At 50.6% G+C, this 27893-nt stretch overlaps 1 protein-coding gene across 3 annotated transcripts; it reads left to right on the top strand.

Moving 5' to 3' along the window:
* The first annotated feature begins 17 nt into the window (after positions 1 to 17).
* On the top strand, positions 18 to 27598 carry anapc2 (anaphase promoting complex subunit 2). 3 transcript variants are annotated; one of them, XM_078426171.1, is made up of 14 exons: positions 18 to 238; positions 2885 to 3483; positions 6577 to 6709; positions 9452 to 9629; positions 10100 to 10219; positions 11175 to 11292; positions 12534 to 12715; positions 13412 to 13553; positions 14163 to 14238; positions 20193 to 20378; positions 22693 to 22822; positions 23555 to 23790; positions 24632 to 24869; positions 27007 to 27598. In XM_078426171.1, the coding sequence occupies exons 1-13, from the start codon at positions 155 to 157 to the stop codon at positions 24842 to 24844; spliced, it is 2397 nt and encodes a 798-aa protein (XP_078282297.1). In that variant the 5' UTR covers positions 18 to 154; the 3' UTR covers positions 24845 to 24869; positions 27007 to 27598. The 3 variants fall into 3 exon arrangements, with proteins under 3 accessions (XP_078282297.1, XP_078282296.1, XP_078282298.1); XM_078426170.1 differs by having other exon boundaries at positions 26942 to 27598; XM_078426172.1 differs by having other exon boundaries at positions 18 to 243; positions 26942 to 27598.
* Positions 27599 to 27893: the final 295 nt, after the last annotated feature.

The raw sequence follows: 27893 nt of genomic DNA, 5'->3' as shown, positions 1-27893 counted from the left end.
CGTCACCCGGCAACCGCCGCCCCGCCGTCATCATCCCGCGCCACAATATGTCGCCCCCGATCGCGTTGCTTGTTCCGAGGACGGATTGAGAATGGCGCCGGGACCGTCCTTGCTGCGGGAGGAGTGATCGCCAACGTTTGAGGGTTTAAACGCGATGGCTGCGGGGGAGCCCGGGCTGGCGGCCGCCTGGAGCTGCCTCAGCGCCGGCTTGGGCCTGGGCCTCGGGCCCCCGGGACCGGTGAGGTGCCGAGTGATTGAGGAGCCCAGCCCCCAGGGCAGGGGGTGGGAGGGAGCCAGGGGCGGTAAAGAGATGGTGGAGGGAAGGATGATTGGGGAAAGAAGGATGCGATACGGGGTGGGGGAAGGAGAAATTGGGGGAAAGGAAGGATGGGGAAGGCGAAGAATATCAGGACCAGAAGATAGGCACAAAATGCTGGAGTAACTCAGCGGGACAGGCAGCGTCTGTGGAGAGAAGGAATGGGTGATGTTTCAGGTGGAGACCCTTCAAACTGGGAAGTCTGAAGAAGGGTCTTCTCTCCACAGACGCTGCCTGTCCCGCTGAGTTACTCCAGCATTTTGTGGATATCTTCGGTTTGAACCAGCATCTGCAGTTCCTTCTTACAAATATCAGGACGAGTCTTAATGCAGGGTCCTGACCCAAAATGTCGACAATTCTCTCCCTTCACAGTTGTTGTTCGACCTTCTGAGTTCTTCCAGAAGTTAGTATTTAAAAAGGAACTGCAAATGCTGATTTGTACCAAAGGTAGACACAAAATGTGGAGTCATACAGCGTAGAAACAGCCCCTTCGGCCCAACTTGCCCACACTGACCAACATGTCCCAGCAACACTAGTCCCACCTGTTTGCATTTGGCCCATATCCCTCCAACGTCTCAGCCCTGCACTCATCGACCTTTTTGGTCACATCTTCAAAAAGTCAATCAGATTTGTGAGACACGACCTCCCATGTCCAAAACCATGCTGACTATCCCTAATCAGCCATTGTCTGTCTAAATGCCTGGATATCCGATACTCTCTAGTAACTTTCCAACTACAGATGTTAAGCTCACCGGCCAATAGTTCCCAGCATTTTCCCAGCTGCCCTTCTTGACTAGAGGCACAACATTTGCCACCCTCCAGTCTTCTGCACCTCTCTTGTATTTAAAGATGACTCGTAAATTCCAACCAGGGCTCCCGCAATTTTCTCTCTAGTTTCCCACAATGTCCTTGGATATATCTGAGTAACTCAGCAGGTCAGGCAGCATATCTGGAGAAAATGGATAGGTGATGGTTTGGGACGGGAGTTTTCTTCAGACCGATTGTAGGGTGCTGGGGAGAGTGGAAGCAAGAAAAAACCAGGACAAATCAGGGCTGGCAATAGATGACCTCAGGCAGGGCGGTTCCCTGAGGAAAATTGTTGGTTATGGACGGTGCGATCTCAAGAGGGATGCATTGTTGCGAACTGCGGAACAATGAGTGTTAGTGAAGGATGGGGGGGGGGGTATGGATCAGGCGGGGGGGGAGGATAGTTAAAAATTATAGAAATCTCTGTTTCAATCCGCTGGGTTGTAAGATATGCAAGTGAAATATGAGGTTCTATTCTTCCAATATGTGTGTGGCCTCATTCTGACAACCGAGGAGGCCCAGGACAGAAAGATCCATCTGGGAATGGGAAGAGTTAAAATGGTTAACAACCAAGATCCAGTAGGCCTTAGCAGACCAAGCGTAAGTGTTCAGCGAAACAGTCGGCGAGTCTTTGCTTGACCTCGCTGATGTACATGAGCCCTCATCAGGATCACTGGATGCAGTAGATGTGGTTAGAGGATGTGAACCTCCAACTCAACTGGAAAGACTTTTGGTCCCTAGATGGAGTCGAGGGAGAAGGTATAAGGGCAGGTGTTGCATCTCTTGAGGTTGCAACGGAACGTGTCTGGGGAGGGGGTGGTTTAGTGGGAAGGCATGTGATCCAAAGAGTTGTGGAGGGAGTGGTCTCTGCGGAAGGTGGAGATGGGAAGCTGCGATTAGTGGTGGCATCACTTTGGAGAACACACACACACGCACACGTGCACACACACACACACACACACACACACACCTGCCGTCTATTGTGTCTCCATTTTGTTCACCATGTCCAATGTGTGGGGAAACAAGATGATCTTTCATCTGCTGTGGTTATGATTGAGGGATTTGGGGAAATCATCTCTCACAAATTAGATTGAATTATTTTGAAAAGGTGGCAAAGAGGGGTACAGGTACATCATTGCCTGAAAGTACGTGTTTGGCACGGTTCTTTCATCGGTCAGAGCATTGAGTACAGGAGTTGGGAAGTCATGTTGCAACTGGTAGTTTGTGAGACCACTCTTGGAGTATTGTGTGCAGTTCTGTTAGACAAGCTGCAGGAAGGATGTTGTTAAACTGGAATGATTATTTTAACTTCAGATAGTCCCTGCTTTCCTTCTCCCTCCCGCTTCCAGTTCACCCACTAGACTTCCTGACTCCGACTACATCCTATCTTTGTCCCGCCCCCTCCCCTGACATCAGTCTGAAGAAGGGTCTCGACCCGAAACGTCACCCATTCCTTCTCTCCAGAGATGCTGCCTGACCCGCTGAGTTACTCCAGCATTTTGTGTCTATGATCAATGTAAACCAGCATCTGCAGTTCTTTCCTACACATTATTTTAGGATTCTATAACTGAAATGTTGGTGGATGTTTATGTTAACTTTATGTAGTTGTGTGTCTTGTTGCTTTTTTTAGTATGGCTGTATGGTAATCTGAATTTCACTGCACCTTAATTGGTACATGTAACAATAAACTGACCTTGAAACCTTGAAATCATTGTGTCAATTGTGGCCTATGAAATAATTGTGTTGAAACTTGTTTTTCAGGAGGTTCCTGGATTGGAAAGTCATGAGTTTATGGCGGATGAGCTGCGAGCTGCGCTGGAGGTTTTGCAGCGCTATCGCCTGCACCTGGTGGTTGTGGAATGGTTCATGGAGGTGTTTCAGGTAGACCTTCAAGGGAAGATTGCAGCAGAGTTCTGGGACTTTATTACACAAAGGGAGAACATGGTGACAGAACAGCAGCGCTCAAAGCTTCTGCACGATGCCTTCTGCATGTTAAAACAGAGGCTGGCACCCTACCTGCGCAGCCTCAAGTATCTGGAGACATGGCTAGCAGAAGGACTGATTAACACTGTGGGACCTGCTACACTGAGGGACAAAGTCTACAATATGGTTAAAGCTGTGTTATTCTTCTCAAGTGTTCAACCTTTCCAGGAGATTATTCACGAGTTTTACACTCGTGCTTTCAGTATCTATGTGCACCGTGACAAGAGCCTGCGGACTAGAGACAGTTTGAGTGAAGAAGAAGATGAGGGAGGTGTGGATGAAATGGACGTAATGACGTGTGCTGGCTGCTGTTCAGACAAGGAGAAGTGCTGGTGTGCCACCGCGATGGACCAGTTTACACAAGTCAACCACACACTGTAAGTCACCTAGTTTCCATCCAACACTTTAACACTGTTTGCTGTTCCCTTTGGTAAACACAGACCTGCACAATAGATGGATGTTAATCATTGTTGGTCTAATGTAATAATGTTGGTCTAATGTAATAATCTGAACAAGTTATGTGCGAAATTGTTAATAGTCCCAGGAAACTATTACATAACATTAAAATCCAAAACTAGAGGGTGCAATGGGAAAGTTTAAACAAGGTCTACCGAGCAGGTTTTCCACAAGGAGGTTATATGGAATAAGTTACCAGAGGTACAATTGGAATGTTTGTAAACAAGTCATTTAGACTATTATGTAGGTAGGTAGGTTTAGAGAGAGATATTCTCTAATTCAGACAAACAGGATTAGCTCAGACAAGGTTCCTGATCAGCATGGACATGTTGGGTGGAAGGGCCTGTATCTACATAACTCCATTAATCACTGTTGGAACATGGAATGAAACCTGAACATCTTGAGAAAACTCACGTGGGCACCAGAAAGATGTGGAAACTTCACGGAGTCGGCATCTGATGTCAGGATCGAGCCCGGGTCTCTGGTGAAGGTGCAGTACAGTCAGAGAGTGAGACAGTGTGGAAACATGTCCCATCTACACTAGTCGTAGCGTGATACAGCGTGGAAACAGGCCCTTCAGCCCAACATGCCCACACTGACCAACATGTCCCATCTACACTAGTCATAGCGTGATACAGCACGGAAACAGGCCCTTCAGCCCAACATGCCCACACCGACCAACATGTCCCATCTACACTAGTCAATAGACAATAGACAATAGGTGCAGGAGTAGGCCATTCAGCCCTTCGAGCCAGCACCGCCATTCAATGCGATCATGGCTGATCACTCTCAATCAGTACCCCGTTCCTGCCTTCTCCCCATACCCCCTCACTCCGCTATCCTTAAGAGCTCTATCCAGCTCTCTCTTGAAAGCATCCAACGAACTGGCCTCCACTGCCTTCTGAGGCAGAGAATTCCACACCTTCACCACTCTCTGACTGAAAAAGTTCTTCCTCATCTCCGTTCTAAATGGCCTACCCCTTATTCTTAAACTGTGGCCCCTTGTTCTGGACTCCCCCAACATTGGGAACATGTTTCCTGCCTCTAATGTGTCCAATCCCCTAATTATCTTATATGTTTCAATAAGATCCCCCCTCATCCTTCTAAATTCCAGTGTATACAAGCCCAATCGCTCCAGCCTTTCAACATACGACAGTCCCGCCATTCCGGGAATTAACCTAGTGAACCTACGCTGCACGCCCTCCATAGCAAGAATATCCTTCCTCAAATTTGGAGACCAAAACTGCACACAGTACTCCAGGTGCGGTCTCACCAGGGTCCGGTACAACTGTAGAAGGACCTCTTTGCTCCTATACTCAACTCCTCTTGTTATGAAGGCCAACATTCCATTGGCTTTCTTCACTGCCTGCTGTACCTGCATGCTTCCTTTCATTGACTGATGCACTAGGACACCCAGATCTCGTTGAACTCCCCCTCCTCCTAACTTGACACCATTCAGATAATAATCTGCCTTTCTATTCTTACTTCCAAAGTGAATAACCTCACACTTATCTACATTAAACTGCATCTGCCATGTATCCGCCCACTCACACAACCTGTCCAAGTCACCCTGCAGCCTTATTGCATCTTCCTCATAATTCACACTACCCCCCAGCTTAGTATCATCTGCAAATTTGCTAATGGTACTTTTAATCCCTTCGTCTAAGTCATTAATGTATATCGTAAATAGCTGGGGTCCCAGCACCGAACCTTGCGGTACCCCACTGGTCACTGCCTGCCATTCCGAAAGGGACCCATTTATCCCCACTCTTTGCTTTCTGTCTGTGAACCAATTTTCTATCCATGTCAGTACCCTACCCCCAATACCATGTGGCCTAATTTTGCCCACTAATCTCCTATGTGGGACCTTGTCGAAGGCTTTCTGAAAGTCGAGGTACACCACATCCACTGACTCTCCCCTGTCAATTTTCCTAGTTACATCCTCAAAAAATTCCAGTAGATTTGTCAAGCATGATTTCCCCTTCATAAATCCATGCTGACTCGGAATGATCCTGTTACTGCTATCCAAATGCTCAGCAATTTCGTCTTTTATAATTGACTCCAGCATCTTCCCCACCACTGACGTCAGACTAACTGGTCATAGCGTGAGACAGCGTGGAAACAGGCCCTTCAGCCCAACATGCCCACACTGACCAACATGTCCCATCTACACTAGTCATAGCGTGATACAGCACGGAAACAGGCCCTTCAGCCCAACGTGCCCACACCGACCAACATGTCCCAACATGTCTGAAGAAGGGTCTCGACCTGAAAAGTCACCCATTCCCTCTCTCCGAGATGCTGAGATGCTAACCTGCTGAGTTACTCCAGCATTTTGTGATACCTTCAACATGTCCCATCTACACTAGTCGTAGAGTGAGACAGTATGGAAACAGGTCCATCAGCCCAACGTGCCCACACCGACCAACATGTCCCATCTACACGATGTTTGGCCCTATCCCTCTAAACCTGCCCTATCCAGGTTCCTGTCTAAATGTTCCTTAAACATTGCGATAGTACCTGCCTCAACTACCTCCATACTCGTTCCATACACACACCACCCTTTGTGTGAAAAAGTTACCCTTCAGGTTCCTATTAAATCTTTCCCCCCTCACCTTAAATCTCTGTTCTCTGGTTCGTGATTCCTCCACTCTGGGTAAGAGACTGTGCGTCTACCCAATCTATCGCTCTCATGATTTTGTACACCTCTATAAGATCACCTCTGATCCTCCTGCGTTCCAAGGAATAGAGACCTAGCTTGTTCATCCACTCCCTATATGTCATGCGCTTAAGTCCTGGCAACATCCTTGTAAATCGTCTCTGCACCCCATCCAGTTTGACAATATCTTTCCTATAACACGGTGCCCAGAACTGAAGACAATACTTTAAATGTGGTCTCACCAATGTATAACTGCAACTCGACCTCCCAACCTCTACACAGTACTGTCACACAGCCTAAATATTCTCATTAGCACGGTTTGCTGGATTTGATGTTGTCTATTTGCTTTTGCCAGGCATTCACTAAACCTTTTAGAACGCATCAGTGCGGATGCCATCACAACCATCCTGCACAAGATGATCGAGGAGCACGTGGGTCGACTGTGTCGTGGCGAATATGAAAACTCCTTCCTGACTCAGCTTGAGGAGGTAATTGAGGCCAATTGTCGTCAATATTTTTGATTTTACCTGCTAAAAAGTGGATGTAAGTGTTATAACTGAATTTCAGATGGTTTTGCAGTTGGAAAATGTAATGGAGAAAGTTACTATATCAAGATGAATTATTTTGTCAGCATATTTGTCTACAAGTAGATGTTTTGTCGGCCAAAATTATTATTTTTGGTTGACATCCTTGGCTTGGATAATTGTCCTGCAACAGTGCCAACTAGCTTTGTGCACTGTATCTGCACACTGTGGACAGCTCGATTGTAATTATGCACAGTCTTTATGCACACAACAAGAAAAGCTTTTCACTTTACCTTGGTACATGTGACAACAAACTAAACTAGATATACATTTGGAGAAGAAGAGTTGAATAGGGAGGAGCCTGTAGATGTAGTGTATTTAGATTTCCAACGTTCACTGAAGGTTTCTGCCTCTTGTGCTCTTTGGCTGTGAATTCTAGGCCCTTGTTATCCTTAAGGTGGGATTTTATTCCCCTTGTTTCCCCTGTCATCCTTCTACTAAAAATTTGAAATCTCCATGCTGTGACTTTTTAAATCTTTTTCTTTCCTTTTACCTCGGCTGTTTATAATTTGAGATATCTCCATTGTCTCCGATCAGTCTCTGTTCCAATCTTTCTTTATATCATATCATATCATATATCTACAGCCGGAAACAGGCCTTTTCGGCCCTCCAAGTCCGTGCCGCCCAGTGATCCCCGTACATTAACACTATCCTACACCCACTAGGGACAATTTTTACATTTACCCAGCCAATTAACCTACATACCTGTACATCTTTGGAGTGTACATCTAGCCACTGTTTTCCAGTACTGCACCCTTCCAGTACAAATACACCTTTCCTGCAGTGATGAAAACCATACACGGTGACATTAAGCTATTTAGTGACTTTAGTGTGACCTTCCTGCTATTATCTTCTGTGTGCATCAGCTACTAAAGGTAGTGTCTTATCAACTACTGATGCTGCTTGCTTTGAAGGATCCATTCCTCTCCACAGCTCAGTAGTTTTTCTGTGTTTATTGTGTTTTTTTGCTTTGCTGCACCTCTCCAAATGCATACCTTCTACTTTTAGATTAAATTCTGTTGACCATCTGTTTAATCAACTGACCAGACTATCAATGTTTTGCTTCAGTTAGAACCTTTCTTCCTCATTGTCATCGAGATAGCCAGTTTTTCTATAATTGGCAAGCTTTTCTATTCTAGGCCCACACTTGTGTGTAATTTAACATAAATCATGACAGCAATGGACTGGGTACCAAACCCTGCAGAATCCTGTTCGTATAAAACCACTCCTCGGTCATTGGACTATGCTTGACTCCGCTGTCAAATGCAGATCCAATTGCATCCTCCCTGGATTCCATGTGCTCTTATTGTATTGATCTGCCGATCATGTGGGACAGTGTTAAAAGTATAAAAGAAAGCCTGTGTACTTTCACCAGAAAGCCACATGGCTCCGAGAGTTAAATGGTAAAGAGGGGGTGCCAAGTGTGCCTCTATTCCTTTAATAAGCTGGTCTTTAGCATCTTGAAAGGAGAATAGCGAGAAACGATTTCAACTATCAGGATGTTGAGATGAACGGACACAAACTTGATATCAGACAACTTGAGAGGAGAGAGATTCGGAAATTGCTCTTCACACAAAGGGTGATATAGGTACGCAGTTCTAACCAAATGAGTAATTTTACAATAAGACAGGTTGATATTTACTCACTGAAAATATGAATGGCTGTAGACGTAGGTGGAACAGGGATGTTGAAGTTGTGAAGTCATTGAATGTCAGAGAGGGCTTGGGGCCATTCCTGATCCACTGTTCTCATTTCAGGATGGTGTCTTGCATCTGATTTGTGAAGTGGCTAAAAGTTGACGGAATGCCCTGGTCAGATGGGATCATTACGACATAGATTCTTTCAAAAGGTCATCAACCTGATACCTCAACTAAGTTTCTCATTCAGTTAGCTGTCTGACTTTGAGTTTCTTCAGTATTACTGTCACAAGATCTTTGTGGGCAGCTGTCTTAAGGGCCAGTGACAAGTGCCTTTGCTTTGTCCTTGATGAAAAGCTGGGAGGTGAGGCGAGCTGAGGCTCCATAAGGCGCTGGTCAGGCCACATTTGGAGTATTGTGAACAGTTTTAGGCTTCATATCTGAGGAAGGATGTGCTGGCTTTGGAGAGGGTCCAGGGGAGGTTTGTGAGAATGATCCCTGGAATCATTGGGTTAACATATAAGAAGTGTTTGAAGGCTCTGGGCCTGTACTCACTAAAGTTTAGAAGGATGAGGGGGAGGGGGATCTCATTGAAACCTACTAAATAGTGAAAGGCCTGGATAGAGTGGACATGAAATGGGAGAGTGTACAGCAGAGAGACTGGCCACTGCAGAGGGCACAGTCTAAGAATAAAAGGACATACCTTCAAAATGAGGATGAGGAATTTCTTTGGTCAGAGGGTAGTGGATCTGTGGAATTCATTGCCACAGATGGCTATGGAGGCCAAGACATTGCATATATTTAAGGCAGAAATTAATGTTCTTGATTAAGAAGGACATCAAAAGTTATGGGAAGTCGGCAGGAGACTGGGGTTGAGAGGGAAAGATAGATCTAGCAGGATTGAATGACAGAGTAGACTCGATGGGCTGAATGGACTAATTCTCCTCTGTGTTATGGTCATGTAGTAAAGATCTTTAAGTGATAGTGGGTGTTCTTTCTTTCTGTTCAGTGGTTGGAATCGAAGGTGATCTGTTGGCTGAGCATGGTGTTTCTGCAGAAGGCCAGCGTTAAATCAGCATCCCCTCAAACAAGCACCACCCTGCAGCGCTGGAGAATACACCTGCAGTTCTTCCTCTATCAAGTTTATGCCAATATGAGGATCGAGGAGCTCTTCAGCATCATTCGAGGCAAGAGGAGACAATGTCTTTCCTCATTCAACAGGAACTGGTGTTTTAACCCGTGTAAAAAACAATCAGTAATTCCAATGTTTGTGGTTTGGATCAAGTTTTAAATCTGACCTGTTACAGGGATTGTGGAGAGGCATGAAAGGCAATAATGTAGACGTACCCATTGCCACCACTGTGGATGTGGTGATTACTAGATCACACAGTATTTGCTTTCTCCTCTCCTCCAGACCAGCTAGGATTCAGCCATCATATTTTAATATTGTGCTTTTCCTCAAAGTACGTCCTCAAAATTCATAAAAATTCAATCAGTATCTCTGGTCTACACTCTTGTGTGAGCCTGCAACGTAGTTTGGTTAATTTTATCCAATTTGTGTGAGGTGTGTTTGTTTCAAAAGTATAAGAATTAATTAGACTCGGAGAATGACAATTTTGTTTGGAAGTTGCTAATCTCTGTTTTTTTTTAACCGTAGACTTCCCTGAATCCAAGGCTGCATTGCAGGACCTGAAAGTTTGTCTTGAGAGGACGAACCAGAGACAGCAGCTGCTGTCATCGCTGAAGATGGCACTAGAGACCAGGCTTCTGCACCCAGGTTTCTGTTTGTTCTGTGCAGCGTGCGGAAATAAATGTGTGTTGCAGTACATCTTGAAAGCAAGCATGGCTTGTTCTCATGTCCAGTACTCCAACGGTGGCACAGCGGTAGAATTGTTCTAAACTAAGCTCAACTCTAATCTGCCACCATCTGGACTCTGGTGTTGGTGGACAAGTATATTTTCTGAACTATTGGATATTACTGCCATTAATATCCTAAACACACATTCATTTCACTTTTTTTAGATGTGATACAGCAGTATAGTTCATTTTCCCTGGACCAGGCCCTTACTCCTCTGAATCGTTCCTGTCCAAGTGCCTTTTCAATGTTCTCTACCTTTCTCTACCACACCGTCTGGCAGCTGGTGTCATGCATGCACCGCCCTCTGTGAAAAATGTTGCCACTCACGTCCCTTTTAAATCTTTCCCTCTCATCTTAAACCGCTGTCCTCTAGTTCCCCTACCTTGCGAACCTGTGGATTTCTCAGTCCCAGCCAATCCACTCACTCCTTATAACTCACGCCCTCCATTTCTACTAACATCCTTTTAAAAGTAATATATGTCGGTCTAAAGAGGCAGGAGGTGCTGATGGGAGACTTTTAACTGCTACAAGCAAACTTCAAACACAACCATCAAGGTTAAAGTTTAGATTTTGTTTCCTGACCCTTGTGATTGTTGAACAGATTAAATGTGTCTTGGAATGGTGTGGAAGAAGCCATTACTGCAGGAACAGAGTTCTTCTGGTGGTGTGGTTTCTAGTGTGCTTGAATGGCAAGAGTGTTAAAATAATGAAAATAAACATGTTTCAGACGTGCAAAAATAATGAGAAACACAGTAATGTGATCTAATTTCCAAATTTAATTGCAGGCTGAATTTTCCATTTTCATATTGCTTTGATAAAATAAATCAATGCAGTTTGATTTTCAGCCATTAATTAATAACATTTGTTTATTTAGGAGTGAACACTGCTGATGTGATCACACTGTACATTTCTGCAATCAAAGCCCTACGTGAGTTGGACCCGTCCATGGTCATTCTGGAAGTGGTGTGTGAGCCAGTCCGCAAGTATCTGAGGTAGGTTGCACCTGCGTTGCCATGACCACCAGTGAAGCCTCTGCATCCTCATCAATCCTTACATTCTTGTTTAGTTTGGTCTCATCAGCAAACTTATGACACAAAAAGCTGGAGTAACTCAGCGGGTCAGGCAGCATCATTGGAGAAAAGGAATAGGTGATGTTTCAGGTTGAAGGAAGGGTCTATCTTCAGTGTAAACCAGCATCTGCAGTTCCTTCCTACACATTTTGGAAATACAACATTTGTTTTCCTCGGCCAAATAATTGATACAGATAGTGAATACCTGGATAGTGAATACCTGGATCCCAACTACCTGCAAATACCTGGATAGTGAATACCTGGATCCCAACTCCAACTCCTATGTTACCACGCAAGTCATAAACAACCTGGGAAGACCATTTTATTCCTACTTTGTTTTTTGTTTTTTGTTTTTAAACTGGCTCTTAATCTGCACTAGAAAATATCCTCTCTGATTTCAGGTTCACCAGCATCCTGTGCGGAAGTATTATGAAACCCAAACACGCCACATCCACTGATTGGGTTTCTGCCCCTCGTCTATTTGATGTGATTCATTCTCAAAGAACGGCAATAAATTATTCAATCACTATGACATTTTTATAAACCCACATTGCATCTTCCCAATACCACTACTAATTTCACAATGCTAAAAAATAAATTCCAGCATTTTCACTGATGTCAAGCCTACAGGTAGAAAGTTCATGTTTTCTCTTTCCCTCTCTTCTTGAAGTATCAGATCTGCTCCACTCCTGTCAGCAGGAACCACTCCACAAGCAACAACATAAATACAGAAAATACAGAAAATACTGCAAGCAATCAGCAGGTTGTATAAACATCTGCAAAGAAATTCTGAGCTATCGTTTTAGGTTGAAGGCTCTTTGTTAGAATTTTTTAATTTTGAAAGTTGATAACTATATCAATATCCAGGTCTTTCAGAACTCTGGGACATGGCCATCAGGTTTCTTGGTCACCATTCTTGATGTGAGCTTTTTATTACATGGAATTCAGACCCATATCCTGGCCTGTAGATGTGAGATCCTAGGGTAGACACAAAGTGCTGGAGTAATTCAGCGGGTCAGGCAGCATCTGTGGAGAACATGGATAGGTGACGTTTCACAGAGTGCTGGAGTAACTCAGCGGGTCAGGCAGCATCTCTGGACCAGATTTTAGGTGCACATTTCTCTATAAAGAGTTTGTCATTTGTTTTTGTTTGCCAACTGCAGGACCCGTGAGGACACTGTGCGGCAGATAGTAGCCGGTCTGACGGACGACTCTGAGGGCTCCAGTGATCTGGCCAATGAGTTGTCCAAGGCAGACCCCATCACCCTGGAGCACGGGCAGGACAGTGATGATGATATGTCTGATCCTGAGGACTGGCTTCCCGATCCCGTCGATGCAGATCCAGGTAATCCCTCCATGGCAAATGTGTGCAAGATGGAAGCAGTTTCATCGATAACTAAATACCTAGGTGCCAGATCTATTCACATTAAAGTGAACTTTAATCCAGTGTTACTCATCAAGTTAACATTCGTAAGATTTTCTTGCTGTAAAAAATGTCAGTGATGGGTTGCATCTGGAATGAGGAGGGCAGGCGAGAAATAGCAGGCGCATGTTTCATGGATATTTGTGGGATTATGAACATTCAGTCCTCAGAGATCTTTGCAGTAACTTCAAATGTCCCCTCACACTGAGCAGCAATATGGAGCGTATTAACACAGACTAAACAAGTATACTCTGAGATATACAGAATAGTATAAGGCACGACCTTCTGGGTCACCACCTCACAGGTTGGCAATCTCTGCAACAACATTGATGTGATCTCAGATTGGGAGTGGATCTCACGCCAGGATTTCCCAGTAACCTTTCCTTTCCTCAATCATTCTGACATTTCATGCAACTTCTTAAAGCAGTCCCCAAATAGAGGCAAAGAACTAGAAGTCTATATTTCATATATTATTCTCTATTCAAGCAAGATTGTGTTTTGTTTTTAAGGATTTGAAGGGCAATGTGATGTAATTTGGTAAACCAGACATTTTTACTACTTAGTTCAATTTTCTTGCACTACCAAACATCACTATAGTATGTCGTAACATGATTTCAGGTAAATCTGGTTCAAAGCGAAGGTCTTCTGATATCATCACGTTGCTGGTCAGCATTTACGGCAGCAAAGAGCTTTTCATCAATGAATACCGCACACTCCTGGCTGACCGTATCCTCCATCACTTCAGCTACATCACTTGCAGGTACACACATGCTTGTGTTCCGGTCTGTGTCACTACTGATTCAGTAGCTCTTACTGAGAGACCAGACATTGGGTTTTATCCCCTGGTTAGTTTGACCCAGAACAACATTTCGTAGTCTCTATTCAATCATAATTTGCTTTGTTTTCTTCATCCTTCCAAAGTGGATACGTCTCATCTCCTCACATTGTACACCATCTGCCAACTTCTCACTCCCTTGATCTTTCTATTTCCCCATGTAGGCTTCTTGTGCCATCCTGACAACTCGCTCTCCCATCTATCTCTGTGCCAAGCACATTTATCAACAGTACACTTAGTTTCTTCAAATCGTGTTTGCTTTGACAATCCGGATGCCCTGATGAGCAGTGTGGGACACATGGGTCTTGTCCATCCAACATAATCTGCTGTTTCCCTTGCTGGGATTACTAACTGACTGAGAGATGCAGCAGGGAAACTGGCCCTTCGGCCCACCCAGCACATGCTGGCCATCGATCCACTGTGCACTCTCATTCTATGCTATCCCACTTTCCACTCTCTGCACACTAGAGGCACCAAAGCACTGATTGCTGCAGGAATGAATGCTGGTTGTTGACATTGGACTGCTTGTTGCAGGGAGATACGGAACCTGGAGCTGCTGAAGCTGCGTTTTGGAGAGGCACAGATGCACTATTGTGAAGTCATGTTAAAGGTCGGTGCGAAGGACAGTGGCTGCTTTCATGTTGCTTGATTCATGTCACTCCTCCTCTGTTCGTCTGCATTGAGGATGACTGGTTGCCGCTCGAATTCTGTGGGTTGCAGATGCCAATAGGGGAGCTGTCGGCTGTGGTACAAGAGGTACTTGACTGGGTAGTAGGTCGTCATCTGTCCTGGTGCACTGCTTCTAGTTATTGTATTCCTAACCTGTCTACAGTTGCGCAGTGGAGCACGGTTGGGCTTGTTACCAGAGAGAGTCTGGATTGTGCAGAACTGTGCAGCCCAACCAGAGGAACGATCAGCGGCAGGTAATGGGAGAGACACTCACAGGGATGTGGGGCGAATAGAGCAAGGCCTGCAGTCCCCAACCCCAGCCCCAGCCCCAGCCCACACTCCCAGTCCGCAGCCCCAGCCCCAGCCCACACTCCCAGACCCCAGCCCCAATCCCCACTAACAGCCCCCAGCCCCAGCCCACACTCCCAGACCCCAGCCCCAATCCCCACTCCCAGTCCCCAGCCCCAGCCCACACTCCCAGACCCCAGCCCCAGCCCACACTCCCAGACCCCAGCCCCAGCCCCAGCCCACACTCCCAGTCCCCAGCCCCAGCCCCAGCCCACACTCCCAGACCCCAGCCCCAATCCCCACTCCCAGACCCCAGCCCCAATCCCCACTCCCAGTCCCCAGCCTCAGCCCACACTCCCAGTCCCCAGCCCCAGCCCACACTCCCAGTCCCCAGCCCCAGCCCACACTCCCAGACCCCAGCCCCAATCCCCACTCCCAGCCCCCAGCCCCAGCCCACACTCCCAGACCCCAGCCCCAATCCCCACTCCCAGCCCCCAGCCCCAGCCCCAGCCCACACTCCCAGACCCCAGCCCCAGCCCACACTCCCAGGCCCCAGCCCCAGCCCACACTCCCAGTCCCCAGCCCCAGCCCCAGCCCACACTCCCAGACCCCAGCCCCAATCCCCACTAACAGCCCCCAGCCCCAGCCCACACTCCCAGACCCCAGCCCCAGCCCACACTCCCAGACCCCAGCCCCAATCCCCACTCCCAGCCCCCAGCCCCAGCCCACACTCCCAGACCCCAGCCCCAGCACACACTCCCAGGCCCCAGCCCCAGCCCACACTCCCAGCCCCCAGCCCCAGCCCACACTCCCAGACCCCAGCCCCAGCACACACTCCCAATCCCCAGCCCCAGCCCCAGCCCACACTCCCAGACCCCAGCCCCAGCCCACACTCCCAGACCCCAGCCCCAGCCCCAGCCCACACTCCCAGGCCCCAGCCCCAGCCCACACTCCCAGACCCCAGCCCCAGCCCACACTCCCAGACCCCAGCCCCAGCCCCAGCCCCAGCCCACACTCCCAGGCCCCAGCCCCAGCCCCAATCCCCACTCCCAGTCCCCAGCCCCAGCCCACACTCCCAGATCCCAGCCCCAATCCCCACTCCCAGCCCCAATCCCCACTCCCAGTCCCCAGCCCCAGCCCATACTCCCAGTCCCCAGCCCCAGCCCCAGCCCACACTCCCAGCCCCAGCCCCAGCCCACCTTCCCAGACCCCAGACCCAATCCCCACTCCCAGCCCCCAGCCCCAGCCCACACTCCCAGTCCCCAGCCCCAGCCCCAGCCCACACTCCCAGTCCCCAGCCCACACTCCCAGACCCCAGCCCACACTCCCAGACCCCAGCCCCAGCCCCAGCCCCAGCCCCAGCCCACACTCCCAGGCCCCAGCCCACACTCCCAGACCCCAGCCCCAGCCCCAGCCCCAGCCCACACTCCCAGACCCCAGCCCCAGCCCACACTCCCAGACCCCAGCCCCAGCCCCAGCCCACACTCCCAGACCCCAGCCCCAGCCCACACTCCCAGACCCCAGCCCCAGCCCCAGCCCACACTCCCAGACCCCAGCCCCAGCCCCAGCCCACACTCCCAGACCCCAGCCCCAGCCCACACTCCCAGACCCCAGCCCCAGCCCACACTCCCAGACCCCAGCCCCAGCCCACACTCCCAGACCCCAGCCCCAGCCCCAGCCCACACTCCCAGACCCCAGCCCCAGCCCCAGCCCACACTCCCAGACCCCAGCCCCAGCCCACACTCCCAGACCCCAGCCCCAGCCCCAGCCCACACTCCCAGACCCCAGCCCCAGCCCCAGCCCACACTCCCAGACCCCAGCCCCAGCCCACACTCCCAGGCCCCAGCCCCAGCCCACACTCCCAGACCCCAGCCCCAGCCCACACTCCCAGTCCCCAGTCCCCAGCCCCAGCCCACACTCCCAGACCCCAGCCCCAGCCCACACTCCCAGACCCCAGCCCCAGCCCCAGCCCACACTCCCAGACCCCAGCCCCAGCCCCAGCCCACACTCCCAGACCCCAGCCCCAGCCCACACTCCCAGACCCCAGCCCCAGCCCACACTCCCAGACCCCAGCCCCAATCCCCACTCCCAGCCCCCAGCCCCAGCCCACACTCCCAGACCCCAGCCCCAGCACACACTCCCAGGCCCCAGCCCCAGCCCACACTCCCAGCCCCCAGCCCCAGCCCACACTCCCAGACCCCAGCCCCAGCACACACTCCCAATCCCCAGCCCCAGCCCCAGCCCACACTCCCAGACCCCAGCCCCAGCCCACACTCCCAGACCCCAGCCCCAGCCCCAGCCCACACTCCCAGGCCCCAGCCCCAGCCCACACTCCCAGACCCCAGCCCCAGCCCACACTCCCAGACCCCAGCCCCAGCCCCAGCCCCAGCCCACACTCCCAGGCCCCAGCCCCAGCCCCAATCCCCACTCCCAGTCCCCAGCCCCAGCCCACACTCCCAGATCCCAGCCCCAATCCCCACTCCCAGCCCCAATCCCCACTCCCAGTCCCCAGCCCCAGCCCATACTCCCAGTCCCCAGCCCCAGCCCCAGCCCACACTCCCAGCCCCAGCCCCAGCCCACCTTCCCAGACCCCAGACCCAATCCCCACTCCCAGCCCCCAGCCCCAGCCCACACTCCCAGTCCCCAGCCCCAGCCCCAGCCCACACTCCCAGTCCCCAGCCCACACTCCCAGACCCCAGCCCACACTCCCAGACCCCAGCCCCAGCCCCAGCCCCAGCCCCAGCCCACACTCCCAGGCCCCAGCCCACACTCCCAGACCCCAGCCCCAGCCCCAGCCCCAGCCCACACTCCCAGACCCCAGCCCCAGCCCACACTCCCAGACCCCAGCCCCAGCCCCAGCCCACACTCCCAGACCCCAGCCCCAGCCCACACTCCCAGACCCCAGCCCCAGCCCCAGCCCACACTCCCAGACCCCAGCCCCAGCCCCAGCCCACACTCCCAGACCCCAGCCCCAGCCCACACTCCCAGACCCCAGCCCCAGCCCACACTCCCAGACCCCAGCCCCAGCCCACACTCCCAGACCCCAGCCCCAGCCCCAGCCCACACTCCCAGACCCCAGCCCCAGCCCCAGCCCACACTCCCAGACCCCAGCCCCAGCCCACACTCCCAGACCCCAGCCCCAGCCCCAGCCCACACTCCCAGACCCCAGCCCCAGCCCCAGCCCACACTCCCAGACCCCAGCCCCAGCCCACACTCCCAGGCCCCAGCCCCAGCCCACACTCCCAGACCCCAGCCCCAGCCCACACTCCCAGTCCCCAGTCCCCAGCCCCAGCCCACACTCCCAGACCCCAGCCCCAGCCCACACTCCCAGACCCCAGCCCCAGCCCCAGCCCACACTCCCAGACCCCAGCCCCAGCCCCAGCCCACACTCCCAGACCCCAGCCCCAGCCCACACTCCCAGACCCCAGCCCCAGCCCCAGCCCACACTCCCAGTCCCCAGCCCCAGCCCACATTCCCAGGCCCCAGCCCACCTTCCCAGACCCCAGCCCCAATCCCCACTCCCAGACCCCAGCCCCAGCCCACACTCCCAGACCCCAGCCCCAGCCCCAGCCCACACTCCCAATCCCCAGCCCCAATCCCCACTCCCCAGCCCCAATCCCCACTCCCAGTCCCCAGCCCCAGCCCACGCCCACACTCCCAATCCCCAGCCCCAGCCCACACTCCCAGACCCCAGCCCCAGCCCACACTCCCAGACCCCAGCCCCAATCCCCACTCCCCAGCCCCAATCCCCACTCCCAGCCCCAGCCCCAGCCCACACTCCCAGACCCCAGCCCCAGCCCACACTCCCAGACCCCAGCCCCAGCCCACACTCCCAGACCCCAGCCCCAGCCCCCACTCCCAGCCCCAGCCCACACTCCCAGACCCCAGCCCCAGCCCACACTCCCAGCCCCAGCCCACACTCCCAGACCCCAGCCCACACTCCCAGACCCCAGCCCCAATCCCCACTCCCAGCCCCAGCCCACACTCCCAGACCCCAGCCCCAATCCCCACTCCCAGCCCCAGCCCACATTCCCAGACCCCAGCCCCAATCCCCACACTCCCAGACCCCAGCCCCAGCCCCAGCCCACACTCCCAGTCCCCAGCCCCAGCCATCACTCCCCCAGCCCCATCCCCACACTCCCAATCCCCAGCCCCATCCCCACACTCCCAGTCCCCAGCCCCATCCCCACACTCCCAGGCCCCAGCCCCAGCCCCATCCCCACACTCCCAGTCCCCAGCCCCATCCCCACACTCCCAGTCCCCAGCCCCAGCCATCACTCCCCCAGCCCCATCCCCACACTCCCAATCCCCAGCCCCATCCCCACACTCCCAGTCCCCAGCCCCATCCCCACACTCCCAGTCCCCAGCCCCATCCCCACACTCCCAGTCCCCAGCCCCAGCCCACACTCCCAGGCCCCAGCCCCAGCCCCATCCCCACACTCCCAGTCCCCAGCCCCAGCCCCATCCCTACACTCCCAGACCCCAGCCCCATCCCCACACTCCCAGTCCCCAGCCCCATCCCCACATTCCCAGGCCCCAGCCCCAGCCCCATCCCCACACTCCCAGTCCCCAGCCCCATCCCCACACTCCCAGACCCCAGCCCCAGCCCACACTCCCAATCCCCAGCCCCAGTCCACACTCCCACCACACTGAGCCCCATCCCAGCCCAGGGTGGCTGCCCACTCTGACCAGGCCCCCCACCTTAGCCCTTGTCACTGAGTCTTGCACACTGTGTCCACCCCACACCCAGTCATGTGGTGAGGCCACTTTAACCATTTCATTGCTGCCACAGTGCCGAGCCCTGCGCCAGTTTGCCGACAAGCTGAGGTCAGGTGCTCCCTCTGCACCGCCACACGGCAGTGGTCTCAGTCACACCTCTCTCTCTCTCTCTCTGTCTAATGATCTCACTCTCACACTGTTGTGAATGCGTTTAAATCACTGAGATCTCGTAATGGATTTGATATTTATTGGCAATCCAAGAATGTCAATCATTTTTTAGTAATACCAGCTTTTTATTTCTAGTTTTCATTTTAAACCGTTTGTTTTTAACAACCATTATGTAATTTAACTCTTAAATTCTCCAGATTAATGCTTTCACCTTGTTTAAAAGGCAAGTCGTAGTACAGTCTATACTGGTTATTACGGGCCCTTTATAACAGAGTTTGCTTGTAATGGACAGAGGGTCTCCAGTAATCAGACACCACTGTCTCTGAATACCACAGGCTGGTTACACTGCGGGGCCATTAACATTGACAGGCAATTGCTTCAATCAACACTTGTGCAATGTTATTCTATTAGACAATTTAATAAACGGTCTTTGTTTTTTTTAGCAAAAATATATATGTTAGTTATTTAAAAGAACTTTGTATTTGAAAACAACTGGTAGTTTGATGGAGTGAGCACTAGGTGTTTGTAGCGAATGCCTTACTGGCTTGTAGTGGACAATCGGCAATAAGAGACACGACCCCCCCTCATGGTGCGTTATAACGAGGGTTCACTGCGTATCTGCTGTGCTCCTGTTGCCTTTACTGACGTTGGTGTCTTGTTCTCCCTCCCCATTATAACGAGGGTTCACTGTGTTTTAGACGTCCGTGTCTTGTTCTCCAGGACGTGGCGGACTCTCGGCGCATTAACAGCCATATTCACGAGGAGGAGCAGGAGGGGCCCCTGCACCTGAATGCAATGATTCTCTCCGGGGAGTTTTGGCCTCCACTGAAAGAGGAAAAGCTGGAGCTCCCTCCTGACGTGAAAGAAGCAATGGATGCTTACACCAAGAAGTATGAGAAGCTGAAAGTGAGTATCATGTGTTCATCAAAACGTCTGCCTTCAATGACCGCAGAAACCCAGTGCAGGGCCAGCTTGGAGATCATGGCTTAAGGTTCATTGATTATAGGCATGGAGTAGACCACTTATCTTCAGCTTGCCTTGCCTACAAGGACTGTAACAGTCTTACTTCCAGCAACCTCTCCCACCCAGGGTTGGCCAGCTGGGGCGTACTGCTGGTCCAGTGGTATGTGTAGAGGAGGAGGGGGTGTAGTGGGGTAGAGAGGGGTGTAGAGGGGGAGGGGGGTGTAGAGGGGTAGAGGGGTGGGGAGGGGGGTGTAGAGGGGGAGGGGGGTGTAGAGGGGGAGGGGGGTGTAGAGGGGAGGGGGGTGTAGAGGGGAGGGGGTGTAGGGGGGGGGGGGTGTAGAGGGGGAGGAGGGTGTAGAGGGGGAGGAGGGTGTAGAGGGGGAGGGGGGTGTAGAGGGGAGGGGGGTGTAGAGGGGGGAGGGGGGTGTAGAGGGGGAGGGGGGGTGTAGAGGGGGAGGGGGGTGTAGAGGGGGAGGGAGGGGTAGAGGGGGGTGTAGAGGGGTAGAGGGGGGTGTAGAGGGGTAGAGGGGGGTGTAGATGGGTAGAGGGGGGGTAGTAGAGGGGTAGAGGGGGGGTAGTAGAACGGGGGGGTAGTAGGGAGGGGGTGCAGGAGGAGGATCAGAGGCTCCTCCATTCAAGGAGCACTCTGCTGCTGTAATGCTCCTTTCTCAGACCACATGACCAAGACCAAGTGACCTTGGAAGATAAACGCTGTCAGTGCAGCACCTGCACTGGGCGGCACCTGCACCAGCACCTGCACTTCCTCCTTACAAACTTCTCAATTTGAATTGTCAGTCCAGATTTTTGTGATCACACTTCACGTTTCCTCATGAACTCCATCTGCTCGCGTGCTCTGTCACATTGTCACATTGCCACGTGCTCTGTCACATTGCCACGTGCTCTGTCACATTGCCACATTGCCATGTGCTCTGCCACATTGCCACATTGCCACGTGCTCTGTCACATTGCCACATTGCCACGTGCTCTGTCACATTGCCACATTGCCACATTGCCACATTGCCACGTGCTCTGCCACATTGCCACGTGCTCTGCCACATTGCCACATTGCCACATTGCCACGTGCTCTGCCACATTGCCACATTGCCACGTGCTCTGCCACATTGCCACGTGCTCTGCCACATTGCCACATTGCCATGTGCTCTGCCACATTGCCACATTGCCACATTGCCATGTGCTCTGTCACATTGCCACATTGCCACATTGCCACGTGCTCTGCCACATTGCCATGTGCTCTGTCACATTGCCACATTGTCACATTGCCACGTTGCTTTGGGTTTTCAAATGGGAGATGTTTTTAGGTGGAAACAAAGAACCGCAGATGCTGCTCAATAAACTGAAGGGCACAGAGTGCTGGAGTAACTCAGTGGGTCAGGCAGCATCTGTGGAGAACATGGATAGGTGACGTTTCACAGAGTGCTGGAATAACTCAGTGGGTCAGGCAGCATCTGTGGAGAACATGGATAGGTGACGTTTCACAGAGTGCTGGAGTAACTCAGTGGGTCAGGCAGCATCTGTGGAGAATGCGGATTGGTGACGGTTCGGGATCCTTCTTCAGACTGAACTCCTCCAGAGATGCTGCTTGACCGGAGTTACTCCAGCACCATGTCCTTTTGAGATATTTTTCAGACTTGTTGAGCCATAAGCAGTTCTGGTTATTTCATAGAGGCTCAACATGTTTCCTTATTTCCTGGGTCTTGTGATGAAAAGTTGGCGGCAGGAGAATAAAATGATTAAACTGCAAAAGCATTCTGATCGTGCCTGCATTCTGTCGCTTGTAACCAGGGATGCTGCCCGGTTGTTTCATTGCAAGTGCTCAGTGTAATACTCTGTGGGGGGGGGGGGGTAATGGTCAGTGTAATACTCTGTGGGGGGGGATAATGGTCAGTAATACTCTGTGGGGGGGGGGGTTAATGGTCAGTGTAATACTCTGTGGGGGGGTAATGGTCAGTGTAATACTCTGTGGGGGGGGTAATGGTCAGTAATACTCTGTGGGGGGGGTAATGGTCAGTGTAATACTCTGTGGGGGGGGGGAGTACATAGTGTTTTGACTCTGATTAGCCATTGGAGAATGAGCTATTGAGTTGCTAGAAGGTCTGCTGTTTAATTGTTGATGGAATAATGCTGTCACTCGGTTGCCCAGAAGCAGGCTTTGTTGGGACCAGTCGAGGTGCCATTAGATTTGTTTTATTGTGTCTTTCTACCAATGAATGTCACTTCATGGTTTCATCATGTTTAGGCCATGCGATCTTTGAACTGGAAGCCTCACCTGGGGAATGCAGACGTGGACATTGAGCTCTCCGACCGCACACTCTCACTGTCCGTCACCCCCGTGCACGCTGCCATTATCATGCACTTCCAGCAGAAAGGTAAGCTCCTGTGCCAGTAATGAACAAATCAAAACTAGTACCTCAGTATCACATCCCCATTAAAGCAAAGAATTCTAATCATTCGTCTTTAGAGGCTAGATGGAAATGTTGACACATGAACCTGGGCCTCTGGTGCCATGGGGCAGCAACTCTGTCACTGTGTGTTCTTTTGAGTAGTTTCAGGGCATTTTATAATTTTGAATGATGACATACCAAAGGTTATAAGTTAAACATGTGCAAGGAGATTGTGTACCTGAGACGGCTCCAGTACTGACTGTCCTTGTGTGCAGTGTTGGTCAGATTGTGTGTGTGCCCACAGGTATGTGTGCAGTATTGATCAGGTGTGTACACCAGCAGGTACACACGCAGTGTTGGTCAGGTGTGTGTGTGTGTGTGTGTGCGTGCAGGTACGTGTTGGTCAGGTGTGTGTGTGTGTGTACACCTGCAGATACACATGCAGTTTTGGTCAGGTTGTGTGTACACCAGCAGGTACGCGTGCAGGTACGTGTTGGTCAGGTTGTGTGTACACCTGCAGGTACGTGTGCAGTGTTGGTCAGGTGTGTGTACCTGCAGGTACGCGTGCAGTGTTGGTCAGGTGTGTGTGTGCGCGTGCAGGTACGTGTTGGTCAGGTGTGTGTGTGCGTGCAGGTACGCGTGCAGTGTTGGTCAGGTGTGTGTGTGCGTGCAGGTACGCGTGCAGTGTTGGTCAGGTGTGTGTGTGTGTACCCGCAGGTACGTGGACTCTGGAGGAACTCAGTGATGTGCTGAAAGTCCCAGTCATTGCCCTGAGGAGGAAGATTGCACTTTGGCAGCAACATGGAGTCCTGAAGGAAGATCCAGCAGACACGTTCACAGTGATTGAGGAAGAACAGAAGGACCAACAGGAGAAAATGGTTTTGATCGACAGTGATGAGGAGGGAGACTCTGCCATGGCCTCCCAAGCTGACCAGAAGGAGGAGGAGCTGCAGGTAAACCTGTTACTTGCCTCGTAAATCAATAATCTGGAGCTTGTTCCCAGAAATAATGCACTGTACAGGAAATTATACAGATCAATGATATTCAGTTCCTCAGAAATCCTTCAATATCTTCTCCACAGTAAAGCCTTTGGCCCTTGTCTGCATTTCCATTGGCATCTGATTATCCAATAACAATGTTTCTGATGCTCTATTTTGTTACGAGATAAAGTTTTGCATTTATATGGAACCGGTCGCCTTGAACATGCCAAAGTGCCCGGCCCACCTGAGCATTAAAGTGGGCGATCGCAATCAGCAATGTGCCAATGACCTGACAGTGTTGAAAGACAAACGACAGCATGGCCTCTGGGAGAGTCACTGCTTGAAGATGGGGCTGAGAGATCTTCTGTGCATGCAGGGGCTTCGTGTTTCACACGGGCTTCGTGTTTCACACAGGCTTCGTGTTTCACACAGGCTTCGTGTTTCACACGGGCTTCACAAGCAGCGTGTAATTCACACCCACAAATTAAATATACACAACTCTGCTGTTTGCAGTAAACTCCAGCGCGTTATTCCAAAAATACAAACATCGTAAATCTCACTTTAATATTAAATGAACAAGCATGTTATTTCATAAATACATCAATCATACATGTGCTGCCCCAATCATACATATGCAAACTGCTGGGTGCCTGCACCCGACACCACTGATTCCCCCTGTCTAGACTCTCACAGAACAAAAGGAATGAGCATGTGATGGACCTGGGCTCCAGCATGAATTAGAGGCGGGAGGTTGGAGCCGAGATCCTCGTGTGGCGTCTCCTTGTCATAACGCAGCATGCTGTGTGCTTTGCAGCTTTTCTGGACGTACATCCAGGGTATGCTGACGAACCTCGAGAGCTTGCCCTTGGAGCGCATTCACACCATGCTGAAGATGTTTGTGATGACGGGGCCGGTACTGACGGAGATCGACATGCAGGAGCTCCAGACCTTCCTGCTGAAGAAGGTGAAGGACCACCAGCTGGTGTATTCCGGGGGCGTGTACCGGCTCCCAAAGTCCAACTGCTGAGACAGAGCAAGCCTCGCGCACAGAGGTAACTTTGTTCCCTCCCTCCCTCCCTCCCTCCCTATGGGGAAGATTATGCAAGCTTTATGTTTGAGTTTAAAAGTGGTCAGTAAGTATGTTGACCCTGCAAAAGAAAAGCCAAAGTGCTGGAGTAACTCAGCGGGTCAGGCAGCATCTGTGGAGAACATTGAATGACATTTGGGGTGAAGACCGTTCTCCAGAGTCTAAAGGCAGGCAGCACAGTGACGCAGCGGTAGAGTTGCTGCTCACAGCTCCAGGTTTGATTCCAACATTGGGTGCTGTCTCAGTGGAGTTTGCAAGTTCTCCCGGATGCTCTGGTTCCTCCCACATCCCAAAGACTTGCGGGTTTGTAGGTTCATTGGCTTCTGTAAATTGTCCCTAGTGTATAGGGTATGAAACTGAGATAAACTGGGCGGCACGGTGGCGCAGCGGTAGAGTTGCTGCTTTACAGCGAATGCAGCGCCGGAGACTCAGGTTTGATCCTGACTACGGGTGCTGCACTGTAAGGAGTTTGTACGTTCTCCCCGTGACCTGCGTGGGTTTTCTCCGAGATCTTCGGTTTCCTCCCACACTCCAAAGACGTACAGGTTTGTAGGTTAATTGGCTGGGTAAATGTAAAAATTGTCCCTAGTGGGTGTAGGATAGTGTTAATGTACGGGGATCACTGGGCGGCACGGACTTGGTGGGCCGAAAAGGCCTGTTTCCGGCTGTATATATATGATATGGTATGATATGATAACATAGAACTAGTGTATGCCGACCGACCATCGGTCAGTGCGGATGCAGTGGGTCTTTGGGCCTGTTTCCACACTGTATCTCTGAACCAAACCATTGACTGTGTCCGGGTGCAGACTGAGCATTGGCAGGGGACAGTGTGATTTGGAGCGCTTTTTACTCCACTGTGGCACAAGGATATTGTTGTCCTTTACCTCCAGGGAAGCAGAAATCCAGTGAAAGTCAAACCGGAAATGCTGGCAACACTCAGAAGCTCTGGTGAAGTCTATTTAATATTTCAGCTCGTTGAGCCGAGAGATTTTCAGCATTTCTGTTAAACAAAAAAAGCTTGGGTCAAGTTGAGAAGTCTTGGGGACTGGTGAAAATAACTAAACTTGTAAAAAGGGATGATCAGTTTCTGCAAGTTAGGATAGGATTCTGCCCAAGAGCTGGAATTGATCAATGGTTGCTCTTTAATTAGGATTGTTCCCATAACCCAACGCTGAACTTGGGTTATGGGAACAATCCTATTTTACCCAACACTGAACTATTGGACGAGGAAGATCAAGTAGAAAGCAAAAGACTGCAATGAAAGTGTAACATGAAGTATAAAAAGTTGTAGATTCTGACATTGGTAAATAAAATGTTTGTAAAAGATCAATAACATGAATATGAACAGATTGAGTCCAAGTACCAGTTACAGGCAAATCCTCAAAGTCTGATACTTCAGAGTAAGTTTGCCTTTAGTTCAGAGTGATACACCATGGAAATAGGCCCTTCGGCCCACTGAGTCCATGCCAACCGTTGATCACCCGTTCACACTTGTTCTCATCTCCTCCCTACACACTAGGGCCAATTAACCTACAAACTTGCATGTCTTTGGAATAAGGAAGCATTCTGTAAGACCAAGATGTCACAGGGAGAACTTGCAAACTCCACACAGATAGCAGCCGAGGTCAGGAATGAGCCCATGTCTCTGGTGCTGAGGCAGCAGCTTCACCCGCAGCCCAGTTATTCTAATTTCTGTCCAAAATATGTTTATCAGTGAACTATAGACGATATATCTCACAACAGTACAAAATAGAATCTTTAGCCTTTGTCCCTTTTCAAAACTTCAAAATCAATATTTGGGTTGAAATTCAAAAGGAGTTGCATGCTTTCTGTCCTTCATGGTAGTAGTGAAGGTGGAGAAACATTTAAACACATCGTTGCTGGCAGAGAATGGTGTTCATGTGGTCGACTGTTGAGAGAGATCAACGTACAATCCACAACCACAAACACCTCTTCAAAGAAAAATGTATTCACTGCAGGATTTCTAATTTGATAGAGAACTCTGAATTCTAATGTTGATTCCTTACTTTCCAGGACAGGCAGACAGAATCAGTTCTTCAACTTCTGATTCAAAGTCTTTGTGGCCTCTCCTCCTGCAGAATTACTGGAGCAGCTGCAAGATGATGAAAGCTCCAGACACCAAGACCAGAATCCTGGATTCACCTCAGTTCTGTTTCAACCACAACGTGATCGAAGACTTCCCAAAGATGTCTTTGGTGAATGAGTGAACAATTTGTTGTAAATGTTAAGATACTCATTTATGAATCTGAGCCTTGTGATCCACTCATTCCTGCGGTTCAGGGAGGAAAGTTATGCACCAGTAGTTACCATCACTTATCTCTCTGTACCAGATTATCGTTACCTTTGGCCAGGATCATTCTGAGAGAAGTAGATGTGTAATGTCTGAAGAGGGGTCTCGACCCAAAACATCACCCATTCCCTCTCTCCTAGATGCTGCCTGATCTGCTGAGTTACTCCAGCATTTTTTGGACAAGCAACATCATTGCTCTTGGCTGAACAAACACAGACTCACTTGCAAATCATTCTATCTAAAGTTGATGAGATCCGATTTGACAACATGTTGAAAATTTGCATTGTTGAATAATCCACTCGTGGCTGTCAGACTTGTTTTGAAAATCTCCAACGCTAGAGGCATGTTCTCACAAGTAGTTTTGATAACAGAATAAAAATCTCCTCATCATTCTGTAGTTGTGCAGAAGGTGTAAATATCCATTCCCAGGAAGCACATTTATGGGCTAAACTTTTGAAGCGTTAACTTCTGCTGAGGAATGCAACATCTTAATTTGAATTTTGGGGATTAGCAGCTTGATCCCAGATCGCTGGGTAACTCGTGTGTGGGAGGTTTCTTCCTAGTTCTGCTCTGCTGCACAACTGGCAGTGAAACATTGGCACAGCGGCAGACTTGCTGTCTCACAGCACCAGAGTCCCGGGTTCAATCTTGATTACGGGTACTTGTTTGTACAGA

Source organism: Rhinoraja longicauda, chromosome 31, assembly GCF_053455715.1.
Source record: "Rhinoraja longicauda isolate Sanriku21f chromosome 31, sRhiLon1.1, whole genome shotgun sequence".
Lineage (NCBI taxonomy): Eukaryota > Metazoa > Chordata > Chondrichthyes > Rajiformes > Arhynchobatidae > Rhinoraja > Rhinoraja longicauda.
Note: the sequence above shows the minus strand (reverse complement) of the source record. Positions and strands in the feature narration are given on the sequence as shown.

Bases quoted from the DNA above. Each gene is read 5' to 3' on its own strand.
- anapc2 (XM_078426171.1), top strand. From the start codon at position 155: ATGGCTGCGGGGGAGCCCGGGCTGGCGGCCGCCTGGAGCTGCCTCAGC. The intron at 10,220-11,174 runs GTTTCTGTTTGT...TTGTTTATTTAG, and splicing joins GACCAGGCTTCTGCACCCAG to GAGTGAACACTGCTGATGTG. The intron at 12,716-13,411 runs GTAATCCCTCCA...ACATGATTTCAG, and splicing joins TCCCGTCGATGCAGATCCAG to GTAAATCTGGTTCAAAGCGA.